The sequence below is a fragment of the Triplophysa rosa genome, linkage group LG7, assembly GCF_024868665.1.
Source record: "Triplophysa rosa linkage group LG7, Trosa_1v2, whole genome shotgun sequence".
Taxonomy (NCBI): Eukaryota; Metazoa; Chordata; class Actinopteri; order Cypriniformes; family Nemacheilidae; genus Triplophysa; species Triplophysa rosa.
The window spans coordinates 85001-110877 of NC_079896.1; the positions used below are offsets into that span (position 1 = coordinate 85001).

General features: G+C 42.9%; 1 protein-coding gene and 1 long non-coding RNA gene across 4 annotated transcripts in view; one reads left to right on the forward strand and one right to left on the reverse strand.

Moving 5' to 3' along the window:
* LOC130557394 (uncharacterized) overlaps nt 1-2198 on the forward strand; it is a 3416-nt gene extending 1218 nt beyond the window's left edge. The window contains exons 3-4 of the long non-coding RNA XR_008963299.1: nt 240-507; nt 2084-2198. This is a non-coding gene — a long non-coding RNA (uncharacterized LOC130557394). The remainder of the gene's footprint in view (nt 1-239; nt 508-2083) is intronic.
* A 1933-nt stretch (nt 2199-4131) lies between these two features.
* kdm6al (lysine (K)-specific demethylase 6A, like) lies at nt 4132-25835 on the reverse strand. Of its 3 annotated transcripts, none has more exons than XM_057337036.1 (30): nt 25423-25835; nt 25214-25277; nt 20622-20730; nt 19330-19379; nt 18948-19006; nt 18635-18755; nt 17822-17876; nt 17338-17372; nt 15188-15281; nt 14944-15070; nt 14765-14863; nt 13821-14040; nt 13397-13531; nt 11661-11795; nt 11511-11585; nt 11328-11435; nt 10931-11218; nt 10108-10811; nt 9620-9749; nt 9409-9514; nt 8543-8748; nt 8404-8465; nt 8249-8320; nt 7322-7470; nt 7129-7243; nt 6867-7054; nt 6281-6422; nt 6005-6131; nt 5753-5923; nt 4132-5038 (listed from the first exon to the last, which is right to left on the reverse strand). In XM_057337036.1, the coding sequence occupies exons 1-30, from the start codon at nt 25563-25565 to the stop codon at nt 5006-5008; spliced, it is 4122 nt and encodes a 1373-aa protein (XP_057193019.1). In that variant the 5' UTR covers nt 25566-25835; the 3' UTR covers nt 4132-5005. The 3 variants fall into 3 exon arrangements, with proteins under 3 accessions (XP_057193019.1, XP_057193020.1, XP_057193021.1); XM_057337037.1 differs by having other exon boundaries at nt 4132-5136; nt 25423-25834; XM_057337038.1 differs by lacking the exon at nt 13397-13531 and having other exon boundaries at nt 4132-5136; nt 25423-25833.
* Nucleotides 25836-25877: the final 42 nt, after the last annotated feature.

Consider the following 25877-nt stretch of genomic DNA (forward strand, 5'->3'; position numbering starts at 1 on the left):
TAAGATATTCAAAATGGAAAATTTAAACAAACATGTATGTAGAGTCAGAACATGATGCTCTATTCAAATGTGATAATGCTTCGCTACTGTTTTTCATTACTGATCCTGTTTTTGTTTGATTGACTGCAGACTGCTGTCTAAATATTCATGTTGTTATTTTTTCATAAATGTCCTTCATATTTATATATGATTGGTTTCTCTAACCCTTCTCTTTCTGTTTCTTTAACCTCAATGGATAGAGCCTGTGAGCTGCCCATTGATAAAAATGTCTCGGTAAGAACCGCCACGTTGACCTGATAGGTCAGAATCAAGAGGTGCCACCCACCTGAGACCCTGCCTCTCTTTAAAGGAGTCAGACTGGCAACAAGCAACTCAATTACAGTGTGGCGGTAAAATGGGGAGACAAGAAAAGATGGAGACAAGAATGAGAAAAGAAGACAGATTGAGATTCAAAGAGACAGATCTGAGACGAAGGTTTTCTGCTCTACTGGACTCCAGAGAGAACATGTGAGTACTACATTCATTCTGCAATGTCTTCAAGGTTTTGTTGTGGCAGGCAAACACAATGTGACTGGGACCCCGTTTTGTGATGAGTGTGAATGTAAAAGTTCAGAAATGTGAAGGTGCTGTCATAAGAAGAACACGTGTGAACACGTGTGCGTGTGTGAGATAGTGACCCGGTCTGACGACACCTGTGAAACCGTTTACTGATTAATCTCAAGATGAAAAGCAGACCATGACAAACCTTAACCTGATTAATACCCAAGAGGAAGGAAGGAAGGAAGGAAGGAAGGAAGGAAGGAAGGAACCACAGACGGACGGACAGACAGACATTCTAGGTGAAAGAAAAACTGAGAGGCAAAGGCAGACAGAGAGGAAGGGAAAAGAAAAGGTGATTTACTGTGGCTTTCTGGATCATGATGGAGGATCTGTCCTGTGAAGGAGACAAATGAATGACATCTCAAAGTTTCATAACTGCATTGCTGAAACACTTTGTCAAAAACCAAGTAGTTATTGTTAGTGTTATAATCTAGGTCGTATTGGTAGTTTACAAACTTTGGTGAAATGTACACATCCTGCAGTGATGAACTGTATTCCATTTTTAAGACCAATGATGGTAAAAGAACCTGAATGGAATATTTGTCATAGCAGGACAACATCAGCAGCGTCTATGGAATGATTTTGCGGACTAAATTAAAAAGGTATTGCAAACTGCATTTGCAAATGCGTTTTCTATTTGTTTGTGTCCAAATTGTGACATAATTCAAATGCAAACCGTTTGCATTTGCATTTACGCGAACGTACAATGTCTGCGACCCTGTACGACCCTGCCATATTTAAATCGCAATATAAATTCCCCATATGATATTTCACTTCCTCTGGCGTCGCGTATGGCAGGGTCGTAACTCGTAAGACAGAGGTAATTCATTTGCAAATAGACTTTGCTTTTCCTTTTGAAATTTGGCAGACATTTTACGTTCGCGTAAATGCAAATGAAAACGGTTTGCATTTGAATTATGTCACAATTTTGACACGAACAAATAGAAAACGCATTTGCAAATGCAGTTTGCGATTCCTTTTTACTTTTGTCCGCAGAATCACTCCCTAAGCGTCTGTACAAACCACCTCATTGTTTTGTCCTTTTGCTCTTTGATGGCTGACAGCAGAAGTGTGAAGGAAACATCATGCTTTGATGAATGAACTGCTGAGATCAGCATTCTGATTGGTCAGATAAACGTCATTCGCTCAAGGTCTCAAAGCATCACACACCTATTTACCAACACTGATTCTATCAATTACTGCTGTTTACAAACCCCAAATCCCTAAAATCTGTCTAATATAGATTCAAGAAACTCTGTTGTAAGACGACATCATGGAAACAAGAGATTTGTGGAAAAAAGGTTTCCGCTGTTGGTCATGTGACACATTACCTCAGAATCTACTACAAATTACCCTTCTTTCTCTTGTAATATCAATATAACCTTGTGGGTCAGGTGTTTGTTCTGCGGTCTCTGATCAGATGAGTCAGCAGTCTTAACAGTTTCTCCTGTTTAACTTTCCATCTGCGTTGTGTGTTTTCCAGGACACATCATTTCCAGCGCTTGAGTTTAACACACCTGTTTTGGAGGATGGATGACGTTTCTCTTTCTGCTCAGTCTATGTGCTGTGAACAGGAGAAGGTTCTGGACACGTGTGTGGAGTACTCATCGTCTGCTCAGTAGTCAGTGTAGATTCTGTCCGTTTGTCAGCAGCTACATCTGGCTACTGGGTCTCTGATGACCCCCTGTAACCTCCTGTGACCCCAATACCTTCACATGAAGCCGTCCTGATGTGGTTCTGAACCCGGCATATAGTGTAGACATCTGTGTCAGAACAAGTACAGCTACATTTTATGCTGGGTTTCAGAACAACTTTATGACTTTCAACATGAAACCAAAATGCTGTTTTATAACCGTTATTGCTGCCCTGAATCACACAAGTGAAATGGCTTGAAATAAAAGCGTCCATTACAACAGTTTAACAGTCGCTGTGTTGTTCTGATGTGTTGCTGAAAGATTGCACATGTAGACATACTGTACATCAGTAATACTGGTCACAGTGTCATGATTAGGGATGGGTACCGAGAACCGGTACTTTTTTGGACCGGTACATAACTGGGTCAATACCAGAGTATCGATAAGCTTCATGACAAACGATACTGTTATGGATACTTGCGTTGTTTTATCTCTGTGTATTCGGGTGTTAAATGGCGAATTAGAGGCTGCTGCCTGTCATTTTCCATCCCTGAATGATGTCCGAATGGTCGCAGTTTGCTCGACGTATGTGTGATATCTAGGGCCATATGATTTCCGCGATGTATTTGTAATCTGCTTGTTTTGCGTGTTTATGAGTGAAAGAGTGGCATGGTTGCGCTTGTGGAGCTTTTAAGCGTCCGCGTTTCACAACGAGGAAGCTTCCGTCAAACGCCCCTTTGCGGCAACCCGTCAAAATAAAAGTCCTTAATTTGAGAACAAGTTATTACATTGTTTTTAATAATTCGGCGTACATTTACTTACTTTAGTAAATTGAAGTAAATGTGCTAGTAAAATTATAAAAAATAGTACATATAATTAAAAAAAATTACTTGCTTAGAAAATAGTACTTAAATTTATGTAGACCTAAAACCAGAAAGTAAAAAGAAATATGGTCTACCAGCCAAATAACCATGGTGATGTAAAGTAAATATGTTGAATTACATTATGATGTGCTCCTATGCACATGCTAAGTGCCGTAAGTGCACGTTTTGTTATGTGGCATTTTCTGTTTGCTCAGAAGCATTTGTAAACTGCAGTTCTAAAGCTCAGCTGTAATAAAGAAACTTAACATGTTCTTTTCATCATTCAATCTTTTCACATCATGTGTTTTTGCATCAAATTATAGAGCGTATATCGATAACAGTATTGATAAGTGCCGGTATCGATATCGGTATCGATAAAATCTTAACGATACCCATCCCTAGTCATGATTCATTAAAGTCCCCGTGAACCGGAAGTTGCGATCGTCTTTACTTCCGTATTCTGAGACATTTCCGAGTGAAAAGGAATTTCAAAGGAGAAACGTAGTGGGCGTGGCTTGCGCTTTTCACTGCGAATTGATTGGATGTGTAAAAACAGCTGTTGCATTGATTTTGAAATGAAGCTGACAGTAGAAGGGGAGGAGTTAACGGATACTCCGGCCCACAGCCATTGAGAAAGTTCTGCCAACGGAAGTCCAAAACGCAAAAATCCAGGAAGTTATGTTTTCTCTTTAAATGCTTTATTTCTTTCATGTTGCATTCATTAAATGCCTTTCGTCTTTAAATGGGTTAGAAGTTTACCTCAGTTGGTCTGTTTAGTCGCAGCTCCATATGCGTAACTAGTAACTTCCGGGAACTATTGAGAGCCTCCTTTGCTGTGAAAAAACTGTTCCATTGGAGTCGGCAGAATCTCTCTCTCAATGGCTCTGCTCCGGCCAAGCAGTCTAATTTACGTCATTTGAGACGGATAGTAATTTCAGGGCGGAAAAGCGTCTGTGCCAAATGCATACGTGCAAGTGTAAACGTATGCAAAACCTTCACGAAGAGTGACAAAGAGACACAAGCTTCATATTCAATACAAGTGAAATGCACACAAAACTGTTGACAACTTGTTTAATAACTCATAAAACATTCTTGAAACAATTTGATAGTTTCTGTACAATGCTTACTAAGCCGTTTAATTCTATATAGAAAATGCAGGAGTAGTTTAAATGACTAAACTCCTTCCAATTTAATGGCAGGTACTCTGGGAAAAAATAACAGCATTCCATCCACAAAGATCTTCAAGCAATAAATATGTATTTTATAAATAGTGTAAATGTACATTGGGATTAGAAACAAAAATGACGGGGGAAAACAATCACAACTTCAACTTGATTCCTTATTCTATGTGCAACTCATTTTTCTTTGTGACTTGGCTGTAAATTTAGTTTTTTTTTACCTAAGAAACAAAAGTATCAAACATGGTTTCAAAACAAAGACAGGTAAAACGTAAAAGCAGTACAAAATTATATCACCTAATTCTTCACATTACAAATATTTTTTGAGTTTTATTTTTGTAGATTTTGCCATCCAAGGTCGTCGTAAAATGGCTATCGCTACCATAGAAAAAGCTCGGCTAGCGTTCCTGCCTGTGATGGTGAAGCCCAGACAGAAGACAGATTTCAGCTGTCAAAACGTTACAAAATACAAAAAGAAGTCAGTAGTCTTTAAGCGACGATGCCATTTGTAAGAGACAATATGTACAAAACAATTCATTTTCTCCCCAGTTTTTCTGCTTCATTTCCCTGGTGATGCAGAGGCGAGCCGTCCGTTTAGGAGAAGGGGCGCGAGGTGGACGTTCACCCTCTACCGCCGCCCCCTGCAGGCCGTATCGACACACTGCAGATTATAAACGGGTTGCATAGACACACAGCCACTTCAGTCGTCAGTCCGGAGCGTTAGCTACGGTCACCAGCCACGCGAGACGCTGCCGCGACTGTCCTGAATATCAGAAATGGTCCGTTTATAGAGTTCCTGTAATGCGATATTATCCACACATACAGCGTTTAATGTCAAGATGAAGAATGCAGTGGAGGGGCCTAGAAAACACCAGGAAGACAGACAGAAATCTTCAACAAAGAGCTCTCTTTGATTTGTCATGCAAACACAACACGTGTCAGGTTCAGCCCATAGAGATAGCAAAGATTTGCACACTACCGGTCAAAAGTTTTACACAAGAATTACACAAAGGAAACTGTGAGGATTATGCTTCGACTAAAAATTCTAAACAAAACGAAAACTGTCTTAATAATTTTGCATCTTCAGTGTAGTCAACTTTGGCCTAAAATGTTCTCTTGCCATTTTCACTTTCGATATTAAAGGAATTCCCATCTATTCTGTGCTCTTATTGGCTGCTCTTTCTCATTATTAGGGTTTTCTCATTTATTCAATAAAATGGCATTAGTTTATAACAACAAAGTTGATATCTGCACAATTATATATTTTGTCTTTAAAACTAATTTCAGAAATATAGTCATACATCTTCAGATGAAACCTTTTGAAGACACATTTAAGAAACGTTTTATTCAAGTGTTCTTCAACTTTAACATGAAAAAACGTCACATGGAGTAACTGTAAAGCAGATGAAAAGTTGAACACCATCTCTCGGCTGAATACGCTGAAACGCAATCAGCACCAAACTAAGACGGGACTTACCAATGAGAACTGGTCATAAATCTGCATGAGATCTTCCATCTTGATCTGTTCCAACACAACAAAACCCTCCAGATCGCTGCAGCCTTTCCGCGCGCAGTCCTGACAGTGGACGACGTAAGACTTTCTGGAGTAGCTGTCGCTCGACACGAAGAGAAGATTGAAGACTTCCACCTGAGATCAAGTGCGCCACGTTATTTCTTCACATTATAATAACTAACTGAATCAGAAGAGTGACGGAAGGTTAGGACGCACCTCACAGATGGTGCAGTAATGGGCCGGTTCATCTCGACTTCTTCTGTGCCAAATCGTCTCCTTCCCAGCGGCCACCAGCGCCTCTTTTATGGCTTGACACTGTTTAAGCGTCCGGAGCAAACAGAACCTGTTTATCAGGACAGTCATTAAACGTCTGACAAGTGGCGTCGGGCGCCTGCCTCCACCAGCCATTTCACCACGAGAACGGCAACAAACACACACAAACACGTGACATCATTTCCAATCAGCAGTTACATTAGAGAGGAAATCACTCACTTGATCATGTCAAATAACTTCAGCTCAGACACTTTAATGTTCCTCGCCATGTTCCAGGACAGATGCACCATGGGAACCATAGATTTGACACTTTGGAGTTTGTTCCACTCGTAGCGTTCCACAGCGAGCTTGTACTGATAAGCTGAAACCATCACAAATCAACAGTAAATACATCAGGACAGATGATTATCACCACATGAGTTCTAATGAAGCCAGGGCTGGGTCTCGAGAACTCAGGTCTCCATTGGATTTGATTCAGTGAATGTCAAGTTAACATAAAAATTGATGGTTGTTTCTTCAAATGAACAGTGAACATCAGTTACAAACACAATTTAAAAGTCACAAAGCTAGATATTAAACTCTCTTGAATTTTAGGTACAAATTAAAACAAGCTCTCCATTTCAAATCTCAAAACAATAGCTGTTACATGGAAGCTGTGATCCTGTGAAGAGTTTTCTGGGGGGGGGCTTTAGTTTCATCCCACTGACTGTCAGGAGTGGATCTACTTTACGATTGGTTGACTTTCAATCAGGATTGACTGTACAGGCGTTTGTGTGTAGAAGTGCATCTCTGTTGAATGACGAACCTGTAAGCGGGCCAACATTCCAGGAGATATTATTGCACCAGCCGATGGCCTGGACCCAGTGGATTGTTCCTGTGTTCAACCAGACCAGATCTCCAGGCCGCTGGATGAAACGGTACACCGGCACGTTAGCCTGGTATAAATCCTCCAAATTCGGCCACCACGGGCCCTTCAGAAAGTTGATGTTGTTCCTGAAAAACATTATAAACGTGACTTTTCAAGGCCTGTTAATAAACATTTGAAGCTCACGAATATCAGTACATACTTCTCACAGAATCCACTCATGACGCCCCAGTACGGCTCGGGAACGGCAAACCACTCGCAGTCGCCCGGACCGATGTTGATGTTTACCGCACAGAAATTGTTGTGTTCCTGGTGACCTAAAGATGACCGAACCCTAACTTCAGCAAGATGATTTCAACTGCAAGCCAATGATGTTAACTCAGAAGACGACTGACCTGGAGTTCTGCTGCCGGGCACTTTCATGAAGAGCTGCACCGTGTTCATTCCCAGAATGCTGTAACCCACGTGACTCAACAAGTTACCTGCAGACACCATCCGCGCAAACGCAGGCAGTTTACTCAACTCTTGCAGCTGCAGTTTCCACCTGCAGGAAAACAACCGCAAATCTGTGTTCATTCTGCTGGCTTCACTTTAACACACATACGATCAAATATGACGTCCCTCATCTCTATTGTCAATTCAATTCATTACATTTATACAGCGCTATTCTAGGTACTCAAAGCGCTTTACATGGAAGTGGGGAATCTCCTCAACCACCACCAATGTGCAGCAACCACCTGGATGATGCGACGGCAGCCATATTGCGCCAGAACGCCCACCACACTCCAGCTTATTGGTGGAGAGGAGACAAGTTACGAACCCTATTTGGGGATGATTAGGAGGCCATGATGATGTATCGAGGCGAACGGGTGAATTTGGCTTTTTTTGGCTGGGTTTTTAAATGACCACACAGAGTCAGGACCTCGGTTTAACGTCTAATCCAAAAGACGGTGCTTTTTTACAGTACAGTGTCCCCGTCACTACATTGGGGTATTAGGACCCACACAGACCACAGGGTGTACAGCCCTGCTGGCCTCAATAACACATCTCCCAGCAGCAACCTAGCTTTTCCCATCCAGGTACTGACCAGGCTCAGCCCTGCTTAGCTTCAGTGGGAAACCAGTCTTGACCTACAGGGTGATATGGCTGCCGGCCATATTGTCACTGGATATTTACAAAATCTAATGCCAATGTTTCACGTTACACTATTAATCTGATGCTACGAGCAGTTTCCTTCATGTCAGTATTCTCCTATCCACCAATCACAGTGTTTATGAAGTTCCAGAAGTGAGATTCTAACAAACTAAAAGACGAAGACCTACTTTTTTTCATCGGAGACGTCAATGTTGGTGCCAAACTTGATCTGTTTGAAGGGACCTCTTCTTCTAGAAACACTTGAACAGATTGAAAAACACCAGTTAAACATTACAGAACAGCACAAACAAACACACGTGGGAAGAATCTGAGCGAGACTCACGGTTCTGATGAGGTCATCTCACAGTCTGAATGTTCTTTCTGGCCTTTCTTCTCGTTCTCTTCCTGAAACACAAACGCATTCACTCACACGCTTGCTCGTCACTACGGTGAAGACATCGACACTAATTCTGGCTCCGTACCCGCAGAGACTCTTGAAAAGAAGCAGCCTGGTACTGCGCGTATTTGGCGATGGTGGTGTACGAGCGGCTGCTCTCACAGCGCCACTGTTTCCTCGTGCCGCTGTTGTCCCAGTTCTCATCGGCCGGCTGACACAGCTGTGTCCTCACCTCCACCAGGTGCTCTGGATTCGCCTCTACCAGAGTTTTAGTGGAGAACAGGCCCAGATCTGCCCAGAGTCATAGAAACCCAACACAAAACATTGGAACATAAAACAAATGGGTTGTAGAACAACTAGCTAATGTGTTCCATTAGAGGTCTGACTGGACGCATACTTCTGCATTATCTCTTTAGCTAAACCAGTGGTTCTCAAAATTGGGGCCTCAAGATTGATCCTCAGCAGACACAGATTTTGTGGCATTATATGAAATATTGAAATTTAACACAAATGTTATGCAATCAAACATCAGAAAAGTAAGACCACCAACCAAAAGTATTGATGTTCCAGCATCGTATAACAGAATTAGTTTTTGGTTTAATTAAAAAAAATTATTTGGGGGGCCGCAAAGCGATGTACTCTACACAACTTACAACGAAAAGTTTGAGAACCACTGGGCTAAATACAGGTCAAAACTGGAAACAAATCTGAGAGCTGTAACACCCACTGCTCTGGGTGTACGTGTGTTCACGACTTGCTGTGCGTGTGTTCACTACTCTCTGGATGGGTTAAATGCAGAGGTCACATTTCGGGTATGGGTCACCATATCTGACTAATAGGTCACTTTCACACTTTTCACACTTCAGAGAAACTGTAAAGCTGATGATCTGTCAATCACTCATCCAAAGCAGTCAAACATCACTGAACTCTTTCACGTTCTAAACTTCTAACCGAGTTTGAGAGCTCCTGCCAGGCCGCGTATGACCGTGACGGGGTTTGACAGGTTTGTGCAGAACTGGTGCAGCGGAGGGAAGAACGCATCCCTCTTGTTCTCCAGCTGAAAACAACAAGACAAATGCCTTAAGAACGACACACACCTTCAGCCAATAAGAGTGATCGGAATCGTCTGCACACGTTTAGGTTTAACGCGGCGTGTACTCACATAGATGCTCGGCGTGGGTGGATTCAGTTTGTCTTTAGGCAGAGTGGGTGAAGGAGGAGGGGGGAGGCGTGGCGGCGGGCATTTGTTTAACAGGATTCTGCTACTCGACAGACCATTCTTCCCAAGAATCCTAGGAGGACAACATGTGTTAATACATACAAGCTCAAGTCACAGCTTAGCAGGCGTCAGTTGTGTGTGTGAAACACGAAGCATCACATATACAACATAACATTACTCTAGGGGCTGTTTAGTATGCAGGTATGCCACAAAAATATCTCTCTCTTCTGCGTATACCACGGTAAGTGCGATGAACACAAACCCTTCACGTGCAGAAGGGGGCGGGGTTATATTTAAGAGAGATGTGACTGGACATGCTGTGATTTTATCACAACAGAATCAAATGACTCAAATCTTTGTTCACATCGCTAATCGACATCAAGCTACCAGACAGCACTCACATACAGCAAACGCCGGTGGACTACACTCACCTGCAGGCCTTCAGGACGTCTGCAGATGTCGGGTATATGGACACGGTAGATGACGAGTGAGGGGGTTTGTGAGGTCTGGCCGCTTTAAAGGTGAGCTGCGGCGGCTCCACTTTCACCGGGCTCCGGGAGTCTTCTGAACAAACTCCCCCGCTTCCGTTCACCGTGACATGGGCAGAGAGACCGGCCATGGTGGATCTCGGCTTGTTGAGGCCGACCGCAGGCTCAGCGGAGCGGGGCGAGGGGGACGCGGTGGACAACGCAGAGATGGGAGAAGAAGCATCCGAACCGCCCGGGGCCGTCAGTGACGAGCCCACGGCGGAACTCTCTTTGCCTCCGAGGAGAGCGGAGACCTGCGGATTGTCTGTGGAATGGGCTGCTGGCGAACAGGACGTGGAAGCGGCCGTGCGGCCTGGACTGTGGTGGTTGGCGGCAGTGGAACTGTTGCCCGGCAGGGCGGAGCTCTCTTTGGTCAGGGGGGTGCCGGGTGGCGCACCTGAGGTAGCCGTGTGCGAAGAGGAGGAAGCGGGTGATGCCGCGGAGGAAGGGGAGGACAGATGATTGACAGCTGGCTCCAAGGGATCGCAGGGGGTTTTGGCGGAATGTCCAACCTGATTGTGAGGGCCACCTTTGGCCGAAGCGCTGGAAGAGAGAGTCCGGTCTCCATTAGGACCCGCCCAATGCAAACCTGAACCTTTCTGAAGCCCCTGCCGATAAGAAACACCAAACGCTTTTCATGAGCAATATGTCTGAGAAACTCCATAATCAATGTAGATCTAGTCAAGTGAACGGGCGAGTCTGATGAATGTGTTGTTGATGTGTTCACCTGAGTGGAGTTGAGGTGCTGGCTCTTCCACGGCTCTCTCGGGCTTGTGCAGTTGTGAGGTAGTGCAGTGGGGTGCAGGTAAGGCACGTCTCCGTTAGCTCTGGCACCTGCCACGTGATTATTGCAGACCGAAGGGGGTCGGGGGCCGGGTGGAACGGGACCGTTGGTCAGTGGCTGAGCGCTGCAGGGCGGTCGCACGGCCGGGCTGCGATGAGCAGGCAGTGAGGAATTGACTGATGGCCCATTGGGGACGACGGGTCGTATCTGCCCAGAAGAGTTTTGCCTCATCTGTAAGTGAAAGCAAAGCATTTCTCTCGACCTCTAATTGAAGAGTCCAAACACACAGTACAGAGCGGATATGATGCTCTGTGATCACATCAGACAGAAGATGATGTACCTGCTGCTGGTGCAGATTCATGGCTGACAGCTGTGCTTCCATCTGCTCCAGAACCAGCAGCTGAGGAGCCTTCAGAGTCGGCCGGTTCTCCCGCAACTGCTCCAGCAACTGAAACATCAGACGTGTTTATCAGTGCCCACTCAGATGATCAGGAAAGAGATCAGATGAAGGAAATGCGCTCACCTGAAGCTTCTGAGGAGACAGGTACCAGTTTGGAGTTTGTGGCTGTGCTGGACTGTTGGTCCAAGAGTCTGAGATCTGGAAAGACAAGAGAGATCATCATCATCATCAACCGTCAGTGACATCATGAACATCACGACGCTCAAAACAAACCTTAGCAGGGCTCGCTGTCCTCTTCTTCTTGGCCGGGTTGGACTGATCCTCACCCTGATCCAGACTCGAGTGGGGGGGCAGTGACTGACCAGAGCCATGAGACCCCCCCGATGACCCAGGGTGAGGTTTACACGCCTGAGAGAGAGCGAGAGAGAGAGCGAGAGAGAGCGAGAGAGCGAGAGAGAGAGAGAGAGAGAGAGGTTTAAACACGATGTCAATGAAAGGCAAGAACACAGTCACGGGCAGTTACAGTTTCAGGGCACACTGAACACTAAAGCACTTGAGAAAACAGATTACAGGTATGGACAGCATAAGTATTTATAACCTGTAAGCAGAAAGTTCATCTCAGTTCAACATGTAACAGTGATGCATGGATTTTAAAAAGAAGTCAATCCTTTGCCCATGAAGAACAATCTGAAGAGTCTGTGCTAACAAACTGTGTTCAATCAGAAAATCATGAAGCTAAAGATGATGAAATTCACATCTGTCATTTCAACACTGTCAAGAGACAACCCAGCAGATGGCGTTTTTACCAAACTCATGAACATGTCCAATCACTGCAAAGACACAAGCTAACCGCCTCTATATCATATTGAGTTTTATACATCACCTGCTAAACACTTTCAGAACAACACATTTTTTAATGAAAAGCAACACCTAGTCAGATACAAATGTGTCGGCTTAATAAAAAAAAAACATTGTACTTCTAGACTTAATGGTGTAAAAAAAGTTCATGGGTTAACATCCAGGAGAAATCTTCATTTATGTGTGTCTTATGTTTAATATTGATGTACTGTATGTTTCACCATATACTTCTGTGAACTCACTAATACAACCACATTACGAGTCTTACGATGTTTTAATAAATGTAAACCTCAACCTGCAACAAGTTTCAGAGAGCTAAATTCAGATCTCTTGAGAGCGCAGTGTCTGAATATGAACCGTCCCAACCAAAAATACAACAAAACAAAAGATGCGCAAACAAACCAAACATTTATTATGAGTGAGAACATCAGAATCAATGAGAGAAAACTAAATCCAACATTTGTCATTGTACTGTGACATTAATGAACACACACACAAAACAGCATCCGTGTTTGACTTCTGCAGTACTAATAACTACACACACACACGCACACACACACACGCCTGGGTGAAAAAAGACACAACCACTTTATAAATATGATAAATATTTGGGATAATTTGATAATTTACTCAAAACCAGCATCTGTCATTATTCACCCTGATGAAAAGTGAGAACAGTACCGTCAATAAGCTCACTTCATCCAGTAAATCATCAGAACGTTTAGTGTGACGCTCAAATGCAAAGCCAAAAGAGCAGCGCTTGACTTTTGTACAGCAACATCAGGGTGAACACAAAAGGACAAAAGTACATTTTTGACCCAGGCGTATATGATCCTCTAGAGCTACGGACGGCCACGCAGAGAAACCACGCTACTGATCAGAGCCGCAGCGTCCAGACTGAAACCCGTTCAAGCACGAGTTATGATAACCTCAGTCCAGATTGTGGTTTTATTGCTCAAGATTATTTTGGTCACTTCTATCTGAAGAGGTGGCAGTGCACACACCGTGAGGCTGTAGTGAGCTCTGTGTGAAAGGGTTCAATGGTGAAATGAACGGCAGGCCGAGCAGGAGCGTGGTTACACCAGTGTGTGCGTGAGAGTGTGTATCGTGGGGGCATTTCTAGGGGTGTCTGTGTGTCTATCTGGTCTCACCTGCTGGGCCGTGCTCTGGACACCCTGTCTGGACGTGAGCTCTGCTGGGATTGGGAGGCTCCACGCTTCCTCAATACTAGGAAGCATTTTACTTTTACTCTGTAGACTATTGTGTTGAAGGTTACACAACTGAGCCTAGGACGAAAACGCGTGAAAAACACATTTAACAGCCATGTGAGGTGGTGTGTTTCATCTACAGCACACGGCCGCCATGTCGGGGGTCAAAGGTCAGGGTGGCCGCACAACTGTATTATTTCAGCTGAAATCAATAATACTCACTTGACTCACTCATACAAACCAAGAATGAAGAAGATGACACAAATGAACTGAACATATCGAGAACACATGTAGCGAGACCCACGTACAATGTGAAAGCGTCAGGAGGCCCGGCGCGGAGACCCGGAGCGCGTCCGCTCACGCTTACCTGCAGGTATTTGATGCGGGTGGCGAGCGCGGCAGAGTTGGTGCAGGTTTTGCTGCGCGTGGCGTTGATGTAGCATTTGATGGCGTCGTGGGGTTGGTTGCAGGACTCGTACAGCGTGCCCAGATCCATCCAGGCGGCGGCGTGACTTTGATCCAGCTGGACGGCGCAGATGTAAGCCTGCAGCGCATCCATCGGCTGATTCTGCTGCTGGTACAACACGCTACGAGACAAATGCGAGTACACCGTTACTAACGCAAAAGAAAAACAAACGTGTCCATAATGAAGTGTCACAGTACAGACGCGTGGAAAGATTTCATTTGTATTAGACCAAGGTTGGTTTCACATTCAGTTGGATTGCCTGGTCCAAACCCGAGTTGGATCCCTCCCCCCTGCCCCCGCTGGACTGCCTTCATATTATTTTCTTTGGGTCTGAACCGCAGGTCGTTTGTATCATCAACCTGACGCTTGTAACGACAACGCAGGAAAAGGCGGCAAAATGCATAACATTGCTCGCTTCACTTTTATACATTTATGTTTTTGAACCGTTAAGTTTTGTTTCCAAAGCTTCAGTACATAACGGCACTTTGGTCTGTCTTATGAATGTACTGCAAATGCTGTGAAGAACACTGAAGGCGGTTCACTTCCGCCATTTGGTACGATTGTGTTCACATCAGCAGCGAAGTATACTGGAGTTCACATGAATTGCACCCCAGACCTCCCTTTTTAAGTGGACTTGGGTACAGTTTGCGGGTGCGCAGCCGGGTTCGGAAGACAGCGTTCACATCATCCAAACGAAATGAACTCTGGCGTCAATCAAACCCGGGTGCTTACCAAAAGTGCTCATGTGAAACCGCCCTAAATATCATCACGACAGCTATGAGCAGGAATAAAGAAAGCAGAGCAGTCAGTGCTAGCACAAATAAAAGAAAATGACACGCACTCACCCGATAGAGCACCAGGTGTCTGCGCTGGCCTCTGATTTGTCAATGGACTGTCTGTACGAGATGAAGGCGTCCTGGACCTTCCCAATACTGGCGTAACACCTATCCAAGAGCCGAAAACTCAACGTTAGCCATCGACCAACACGCCTCGTCTTGACAGCATTCACATGCATGAAACTCACCTGCCCAGAAAATACCAGGACTGGCCCGAGTTTGGATCCGCTTCCAGGGATTTCTGGAGACACTGGATGGCGTAACTGTCTTTATTAGCTTTATCACCCAACTGCTCAACCGTATGATGCATCCAGCCTGACACACAGACAGAGACATTTTCAGACAGACAGGTACTGGTGTTCATGATCAACTGTTAGGAGTGGAATATTCCAGATTTGAGTGTCAGCGGTTGAGTCAGGGTTCAGATCTTACCCAGCTGTTGTAAGGTAGCAGCCTTCACCTGCGCAGGTAAATTCTCTGTCTGCAAGAGACTCTCGTATGCCTCTTTGGCCGCACGGTATCGCTTCTGTAACATCAACAAAACCATACAAAATATTCAACATACGCGTTAGCCGGCTAAAACGTGCGTCAAGATTTCATCTACAGACAATAGTCGCAACCGACACCACTTCTCACAGAGCTTTTCATGACATGTGTACAGCACACGCATCAACTGAGCCAATGCTTATTCAGATCGGATGAGCAGGTGGCACATCACGCATCACAATGACAAAGCAAAGCGCGTGAAAATAACGTGAGCTGAGGCAAGAAAAATTAAGTGTGTCATCTAGAGCGGGGGGGGCCAGGGACCTTTAAAGGTGAGACAATTTTCCAAGGACCCCCTAGAAATGATAACATTAAACATTATTAAGCATATGTTTAGCACAGTTTGCACTCATATCTTTCCTGTGGCTCAGTGGTTAGAGCGTGGCACTAGCAACGCCAAGGTCATGGGTTGGATCCATGCTCAGAAACAAATGTATAGTACAGTGCAATGTAAGTCGCTTTGGATAAAAGCATCGGCCAAATGCATAAATGTACATGTATCGAAGTGTGTGTAGTGTTTTTTCAAACTAAAGACTTCAGACACGTTGCATAGTGATAAATAAGAACACTTAAATCCTTTTAATATTAAATGTGCGCTTAAAAACTTTTTTTTTTTTAAAAGGTTTCTTTTAGGAGAGGATCTATTAAAGGAATACTCCACCAAAATATTAACCTTCTGTCATGAATTACTCCCCCCAAGTTGTTCCAAACCTGTATAAATTTCTGCTAAACACAGAAACACATAGGGGAAAATGCCAATAATTTCCAGTTGTGGGACATCATTGATTACTAGGGGTGCAACGGTTCTCGGTAAAAAATTTAACCTCACAGTTCTCCACCAACGGTTCGGCACATCTTAAATCTGACGACGCATTTATAATTTGGTTCGTTAAAAATTATAATGCGTAAAACAGACAAAGTTCAGCTAATGTATGTTTGTCGATGGATACACATTTAATACCTACAACAAATCAAATAACGTAGACAAATTTCAATAGGATTGACGTATGCTGTACAGTCATTTCTGCTTTCATCACCCGGGTGTTGTGAGCGCGCGAGTGCAGGTGAGACCTGAGCAGCACATGTTTAAACGACACTCGTTCAAGCCTCGACCATTTAAACATTTAAGTGCAAGATGATGCATAAGAAAACTTGAGAAGATCTGAAGTGCGCATAAGGAAAGTCTCAGACATGGCGCAAATATTGAGTTGTCTTTGAAGCGCTTAAACGGACAGATTCACACACGAAGTAGGTCAACATGCCCCTCTTGTCCAGTATCTTAACAAATATAGTAGGTTATGTCTTAAGTGAACGGACGAAACAGACGAAAAACAGTATCAGTGTACTGGATGGGTTTCATTCCTCTTAAAGCGACAGCAGCATATTCCTGCGGTCTGTTCAAAGTCGAGGAAATCACTCACTGCTTGTGACTCAACAGTTTATGATTCATCTTTATTTCATTTCTACATATGCAATGTTATGTTTTCTTGTATTACTTTAATCCATTTCTACCTTAAAAGGTATATATATACAGTATCTTATTTTATTTTCTGCTTTGCTCTGTTGGTTTATTGGTGCTGTTACTTGTAGCTTGATTATTTGTTCTTATTTTTATTTGTCAGTAGTCCCTTTTCCCTGAACATAGCACAAACCGAACCGGAACCATAAAACCGTGACACAAACCGAACCGTGAGTAATTTGAACCGTTTCACCCCTATTGATTACCATAGTAGGAAAAATTTAATGGTGGTCAAAAGTGCCCTTGATCTTTTTTTGCTTTCCTAAATTCCTCAAAATATCTCGTTTTGTGTTCAACGGGATGTTTCTCAGCATCCACACCAGAAGTTTGGAAATTTATGCCCTAAATGTAAATGAAGGCTAAAGTCACGCAAAAAACAGATCATGATGCACGTTTAGCAATGAGGTGGTACCGTGATAACGCCTCAACAACCTAAACACAACAGCGCACGATGACAAGCTACTGGTTAAAAGAAGTGGTAGGGCTAGTCAAATTTATAACATGAAAGAGGACTCACCTGAATCTCATATAAATGTGCGATGTGAAACTGAACTACAAACAGAGAAACAGAGAAGAGATTTAGAACACAAGATCCTTTACAAACGACGATCTCCAACATCCCGTCAGCAGGCTCTGCTGTTTCCACGGCAACACTCACAGCTGATACAGACTGGTCCTGCTCAACACTGTGTGTGTGTGTTGCTTTCTGAATTCTGTCATTGGCTCATAAGGGCCTAAAGATGACATAAAATGATTTTTGAATAGTGTTTTGCTGTTCAATTAGTTCTATAACGAATATGAAACTTTTTAGTTCTGCCAAGCTCGAAAATATTTATTGGCCCCCAAACATTACTGATGACAATACAGAGGGCCTTGACATCAGTGCACCAGACGAGCAGGTGAAATCATGTGACTGAATGTTTAGAAAAGTGACATTCAAGCACGTCAGACACACTCGTGTTTCCTCTCCCATCATTGAAAGTGTGTGTGTGTGCACTTACTCTCAGCTTTGGACAAAGTGCAGTGGTTGGTGTCTATGAGCGCCAGTTGAAAGTGCTACAGACACAGAAAACAAGCAGTTCATCATAATACTGATACACATCCAATGCACTCTTTTAAACCTTCTGCAGAACGTGATAAGAACAACCCTTTAGGTTTCCTAACCCACAAACACTGAAAAGAGCAATAAGGCCGTATGTTCAACAAATCATATTTTCATAGTTTGAAACAACGTTTGTTCATGCCGCACATATTAATGCCACTTTTTACTCCGCTGTCCAATCACAATGAAGGAGGGGCAGGACAGACACCACACCGTGACACACAACTGACACATTCTCATTGGCTTGTACAACAACTGAAGGACAACGCAGAAGTTAATATAGCTGCTTTCTGAGGATTCAAGTTTTTCACAGCAACCAAAGCACCTCAGTTTAGAAAACACTGCACTTCAAAAACACGTTCACAGGCCACGTTTTCGGCTAGAGAAGTGTCTGGTGTTTAAAAATGCTTTGCTGGACACACGGCCTTCATCATTCAATGTAAGATCAAACAAGACTAAGATAAAGAAGAAATGACAGAAACAAGTCTGATCTATAAACTTGCTCTTGCTCTCCTGAGGTTTGTGACGACATCACTTCCTGTCTCCCCAAAGGCACATGCTCAAGCAGAGCACTTCAACAAGCGCTCAATCATCCAGCTACAGAGCATGATGCGAGACAGCTCTCTGTCGTTTAAGATGTCACAGATGCTAATCATTGACTGCAGAGAGAAAGTGCCTGATGCTGATGCTGACGCTCTCTCTCGAGCCGTACCTTTAAGCTGGACTCATAGTCGGTGTTGACTTTGAACATGAGTCCGAGGCGCAGGTGAATCTCTTTAGCTCGAGCGAAGCTGGGGTCGATGTACAGCACCTCTTGAAAGGCCTTGATCGCCCTGACAACAAACAAACATCCTTTGAGTACCTGATCTATAGTGAGAATCAACCACAGCTATTGACTAATCAAAATCAAGGACCACTTGTTTAAAACAAATCACATTAAGAACACGTTTGCTGATCTACGTAGACTATAAAATACTCCTTCATTCTTACTGGATGTGTATCATGTGCTAACTGTATGTACTCACCATTGAAATGCACTGTAATGAAAGTAAACCATACCGAGGCCGTATAAAAAGGAAGCGTTCTATAAAAGATGAAGATTTACATGTTTACACGCTGTCACACACAAACACTCGTGTCTCATACTGATCTGATACAGCTGTAAACAGAGTCAAATGCAAACATCTCATTTCTTTTGATATGGTGACTGTTCTGTGACAGATTTACATGAAATGGAAAACCACCTGAAACCGTCAATGAGGTGATGTGAAAACCACTCAACTTTCTCTCTTTCACACACACACACACACACACGCAGACACACACACACGTTGAGAAGATTAACCACTAAACTCTCTCAAACACACGAGACAAAACACAAGTGATGTAGTGTGTGTAAAGACTCACCTTCCAGTAGTCTGATTGTAAACTGTAGTACCGCTGGTACGCTGATAATGCTGCCACACAAACCACACACACACACACACACACACCCACGCACACACACACACGCACACACACACGCACGCACGCACGCGCGCGCACGCACGCACACACACGCACACACACGCACACACACGCACACACACGCACGCACACACACGCACACACACGCACACACACGCACACACACACACACACACACACACACACACACACACACACACGACATCAAAATCAGTTAAAAGCTTTTTACATGAGTTTAGCGCATGTTACACGCAATCCAAGATGTTGTATTTTTTATTTGATTACTGTGACTGTTTACTGCCAATGACACAACTAAAATCAGGATTACAATTACCACTGAAACAATTACATAATCGCCAAAAGCCTCAATTACAGCTGTCCATTTGAGCTCATTTCTGTGCATATTGGCAGTGTGTTTGGGCACAGAATACAGCGGCCAATCAGAGAATTAATATGTTAACATGTCCTTTAGCCATTCGTTCTGGATTTTTCACTAAGAACCTAACTCCTATAATTACTTGTTATTTGTATTATATTATTTAGTTTTGAACGTTTATAGAAAGAATATGGCATGCAGCTGTTTCCCGGAAAGTTATACAAGTTTCTTCCCAGTTGCCATCAGGACTTTAAATACATAAATTGCACTAAAGACAATGGCCATCGTAAAAAATATATATATATTATTTCAGCCATATCATTCAACTACAGCTACTTTACTTAATTCCAATCTCTTTTTCTGTCAATGTGCAAAATCACCTTCAAAACATTTTAAACATTTAGTATCAGGATTCAAAATCCACAAAATAGCATCTCAATGTGTCATAGGGATTTACTTAATATGGTACACTATACCTACAGTAAATGTGCAATAATATCACTTAATCACTACTGTTACCCATTTCAAATGAAAACTTGTGAACATATTGTAAATCCACACTGTATAGTCTATAGTCTATTTATTGTCTGTGATTAAATGTTTGTCTTTCTAACCCAGTCAGGAGCAGTGCTCCAATTTCATCGTATGGAAAATACACAATGACAATAAAGGCTATTCTATTCTAAAACATTTCAAAGCTTCAAAGTAAAATCTATTAATCAACAATATTATAATATTGAGGTGAATAATCAACAATTATATATTTTTTCCTAATCATGCAGCCCTAACGAAAACTTCCCCTGATCTAATATTTATGTATGTATGTATACGTTGTGCAATAAAAAAAGTTCAGCACCTTTTGGATATTCCTCCAGCAAGAGATTGAAGTGACCCAGCTGACAGAAGAGTTCTGGATCTACTTTTCCTTCAGATTTCAGGATGAGAGATTCATAGCAGCGAACGGCCTGAGAGACGACAAAACACCACACGCAAGAATCTTCAGCAGTGCCCATCATCACACATTACACACACCTCAAAGTGCATGGCAAACAAATTGAATAATTCTTTATGTCTCATGCGCACTTCAAAATACAGCCAATAATCACCACACAGATGCTCTTTAACGGGTGTTTGGTGACGTCACGGTTATGAATCAGGATTTAAAATTTTAATCTAAAGTGACTGCTGCTTATAATGGATTCCCAGTTCCGGCAGTGCAAAAACTGCAAAAAGCCAATAGTTAAAGGAACTATGATAACGTTCCAGCTAGGGCTGCCCCCTTAAAGTCCACTATTCATTATTCCATTAGAAATTTTAATTAGTCAATCGTGGCAGCTTGTCATTTCAAACGCGTACGCACCTTGTTAGTCACTAGCTGTTCGCTCTAACACGGCTGTTAACTTGGATAAAGGGATGCTATTATAAGCATATTCAAATGTTTATTTGTCCAAGGGTGTAAGAGTAACACGGTGGCTAAAAAATGAGGAATGCAATCCTTCGTTTAGCAGATGTCTTAAGCACATGCGCTCCATCTCTTCCATGTCTATGACATCAGTGCGCTTCTAAAGACTGCCGCATCGGCTTCATTGCGTGCGGGACACAGAGCGCAGTTTTCCTGACAATGCGGACAAACTTGGGTTCTGAGACAAACTGCTAAATGTGGATTAATCCATCAAGACCAAATTCAGTATACACTTTAATAAAGCATATCATGTAAATGCCGACGAGCCGCCCTAGAAAGTGAACTGAAAGTGCATCAAAAAAAAGATCACAGGAGAAAGCGTATAAGTGCTTTGCATTCATGTTCTGGGCTTCTGCTTTTCTTTACATAATACGCTTTATTATACTGAACATTTAGTGTTTTGGAATGTCGCAGAAACATGAGTTTGTCGGCTGAGCTCCATGTCCTCCATGATATCGGTGGGGTCGTCTTTAGGAAGAAGCACACTGATGGCGGAGACGCTTAAATCGAAGGAAAAAGTGAGGCTTTATTATATTTGTTTATATAATGTATTTATTTATGCCTATTTTTTGCGTTCTGACCTCAAGTTTTCTTTCGGTGTTAAGGCCGTCGGCTTGATTTTTTCCACTGATATTTTGTTATTTTAGGTAATTCAGTTCGCTGTACTTTTATTTATTTGTTTATTTACAATTTATTTGATTTTCTACGGTTAAAAATATTGCTATAATTTCGTTTTTGAAGAAAATACTTGATTTTCTACGGTTAAAAATATTGCTATAATTTCGTTTTTGAAGAAAATACTTGATTTTTCACATTATAGGCTGTTTTTGCTGTTTGATCCAGAGAAAAAAAGGTTTCTTTATGTGTCCGTAGGCCTTTTTATTTTGTGCACTAATATTTTAGTTTGCTGTTTCGGTTCATTTTCCTATTGATATTTATTCCATCTCTTTTTCAATTTCACTATTATTGAGACATATAATCATACGTTTTGGAGGCGTCACAGCGGATTGCATTATGCGTGCGCTTGAGCACTTAATTCATATTTTCAAATGGTTTTGTATTGTATATCTCTGTAATATAGAACAATGTTAGCAATGTTACATAAAACATCTTTCTCATCCATCATCTGATGTCCCCATTCCCCAGTGTATATTGAAATTATTCAATGAATATCATTGCTTTCATATCATATAGAATTGACCACAAAAACGGTCAAATGAAGAACTCCTGCACATGACACACCCCGGACGGTGTGAATACAACAGCAGCCATTAAGCATATCTGCTAATCATGGCACAATGTTAGTGATTTTACCTGTAAGTGCTTGTTCAATTCATGTGGATCGCTGAATTTAACCACAGACGATAGAAGAAGTCAACAGCACACTGACACAGTGAACTGAAACCAGCAGCATTAAATGAATAACAAACAATCACCTGAAACCAACAAAGCTCTCAAACAGACAGACAGATCACATGATTCTATGAAGACTTTTACATGACGACACGACACTATGATGGGGTTTGTGTTATTACGCCGGGGTTGTAGCGTGCGGAATTACCTCGTCTTTATTCTGCACTTCTGAACCGATGAAAAACCCAAACAGCATTCAAAGATACAGAACCATACACTTGACTGATGTTATCAATAACATTCCAAAAATGTTCCTTTTATGAAGGAGAGGGCCTTAAAGTTGAAGATGGTATTTATAACAGCATTCATTTGTGAGGGATTACAGATCAATTATAAACAGCACTAATACACCATTACTAGAATAACCAACATGCCAATATCACAAAACTGCACAGACCGATGAAAAAAAGTCTGATATCACAGGTCCAACACCGCTACTGTTCAGGTCAGGGGAAAAACTCTATTTCTGTGTTAGATGTTTGCAAACCCCACAGACACATGGAAAGAGAGAGCAACAGCAATGATGTTTGGGAAAACAAAAGCAAAAGGAGCTGTTTAATGATGTGAGATCTGCAAACCAACAAAGAAAAATGAGCACAAGTTAAGGCAAACTAATTACAAGATTGCAAAGCCATAACGTGATCAATGATATAAAATAATAACAAACAATCCTAACCCTTCTGGCAATGTGTTTTTCACCTGCTATAGCAATATAATGATCATCTACATAAAAGTATGTTGACTGAAAGGACAACAGTGCAGTGTTGGCTTGCTCACCGGGAGACTGCATTTATTTATTCATTTATTTATTAGATATTATTTATTATAATGATCTTGCTTGGTCTATAAACACCATGCACTGTGCTGTGTTTTACCTTTCTGTGTTTTTCTTATTTGCTCCTGTAAAGCTGCTTTGGAACAATGCACATTGTGAAAAGCGCTATATAAATAAAATAAAATTGAATTGAATTGAATTGAATTGAAAGGCATAAACGAAGGCTCACATTAACTCCATAATGCACGCAAAGCCGTACACCAAGTGTTTCACACAGCGATGGCCTTCTCTTCCTCAATAAGACTGATGCCATGTACACAATGTCTTCCTTTCAGCAAACATATCAGAATAAATATTCACGTGCAAACGTCACCTTGATATCATTTGTAAGTGACTGCATACAACCTCCAATTAAACGCTGCGATTCATTACAGTAGACGAGCCTTTACAATAAGCACAAACAACAAATAACAAACATTAGCCACTGAAAACATTAGAATACACCTATGAGCATCATTATTGTTCGTAATCACATGACTGCGTAAGAAAAAGTGTTTACAACATGTTGTTTGGTGCTGCCTCACTGTCACTGCAGAATTAAAGCTGATGATAGATGAAGTTTGTGAGCGAAGACACCTTTGTCTTGTATGGAGTGAATATATACGTGTGTAAATCTTTGAGTTCTGTGAGGAATCTTCATTCCGTTTACTGTGACATCAGAGTGAAAGTGAAGTGGTCTGGCGTGCAAATGAAGTCACAGAAACACGTGACATGTGTGCAGTGCCTTTCTAACACTGTGGTGTTTACAATATTAACTGCAACACAGGACTGAGGCTTCTTCACTCGCTAGTGTTCACTACAGGCCAACAGCAACTGCAGCCCTGCATGACTCCAACACAGCAGGGACCGATGTCGCGTGCATGCGTGCTGCACATTCTGCAGCTTTATTCGCTTCTCTTTCTGCATTATAACGCGCTCTCTCACCCCTCCCCACCCCGCCATCTTGGGCCGACCCAAGCAGCCATTACCACCGCACACAACCCGACTAGTGTGCACTACACCTCCACATTATTCCCTGATTGGAGGCGTCTTGTGTAACGTTACAAATGGCCGGTTTGCTTTCCCTTGCACGAGCACATGTGTGCGATAAACGGTGAAGGTTTGTTCGTCTCGGTTACCGAAGGAAATAAACCATAAAAACGCCTGAACTGAAGCCGGTGCACATGAACTCAAATGGGAATCATAACGCTACTATGAGTGAAACGGAAGTACAGACGCGTCGCTTCTCGCGACACACGCAGGCCTGAATGAGAGAATATCTACACTGATGACAAACGCAAACTACATTACCACACACAGTTTCAGTCACATCACCCGAGGCTGTGACACAAACAGACACAAACTCACTGTTAACTCGTTTAAAGCGTTCAACTCAAGCGAACAGCTGCGATGAGACGCCACTGACAGCCAATCACACACACACAGCTTACAAGTTCATAAAGTTAAAGGTGTGGTGACGTGGGAAGTGATCTCTGCTCTGTCGCAGCAATCACACACGGATAACACGCGAACAAATAACCATTAAGTGCAAATGAACTGAGCACATACGAAGTCGTTAGCTGGGCGCTTAGCAGCGCCGCGTCGCGTCGCGCACGTCAAACGCGTCTCTCACACCCAAACCGTGCAGACCGCGGACCATTTCAAGTAACGTTGCTGACAACTGAATGCGATGTCGTTTTGTGCGATGCGTGCGTTTGTTATGAAGCAGCGGTGCGTGAATTTAAACGCATATCTTTACCTTTATGAGCAGGGCCTTCATACTGGCGCCATCTTCATGAAGCCGCTGAAATCCGAACAGAGAGCTGCGAACACACACACACACACACACACACACACACACACACACACACACAGCGCTCCGGATCAACAAAAACACTTCTCGCATGCAGAAACATACAAAAGCAAAACGCCACGCGTACGCGGTCTCCGTTAAGCGACGTTCCCGACCTGTCGATGCGGGCCAGAGTGTCACTCTCCTGCGCGCTCAGCCGCGGCGCGTCCTCCTCGGGTTCACTCGCTTTTCCCGCCGCCATTTTCTTCTCCTCATCACCAGCAGCAGCGACGGCGAGCGACACTCGGCACGATTTCATGGAATCGCACCGTCAAATCGAGAGACGTCGAGCTCGGTGCGTCCAAAAGCCACGACAAATATAAACTTTTCCCAGTAAAAACGCGCTTCGGGTTGAAAACCCCCGTTAGATGTGCGTTAGCCCTCCAGCGAGTCGTCTTCTCACATTTTGAGGAATAAAACGTGCGACGTAGTAAGCAAATGTTTCGTGCGTGAGTTGCGATCCGTGCACATTTACAAAAATCTCAGTTTATTAAAACAATGTCAAACTTGTGTCCGACACCAGATTAAAGTTGTTGTAATTGTGTCACACAGGCGAACCCACGCCGTCGCC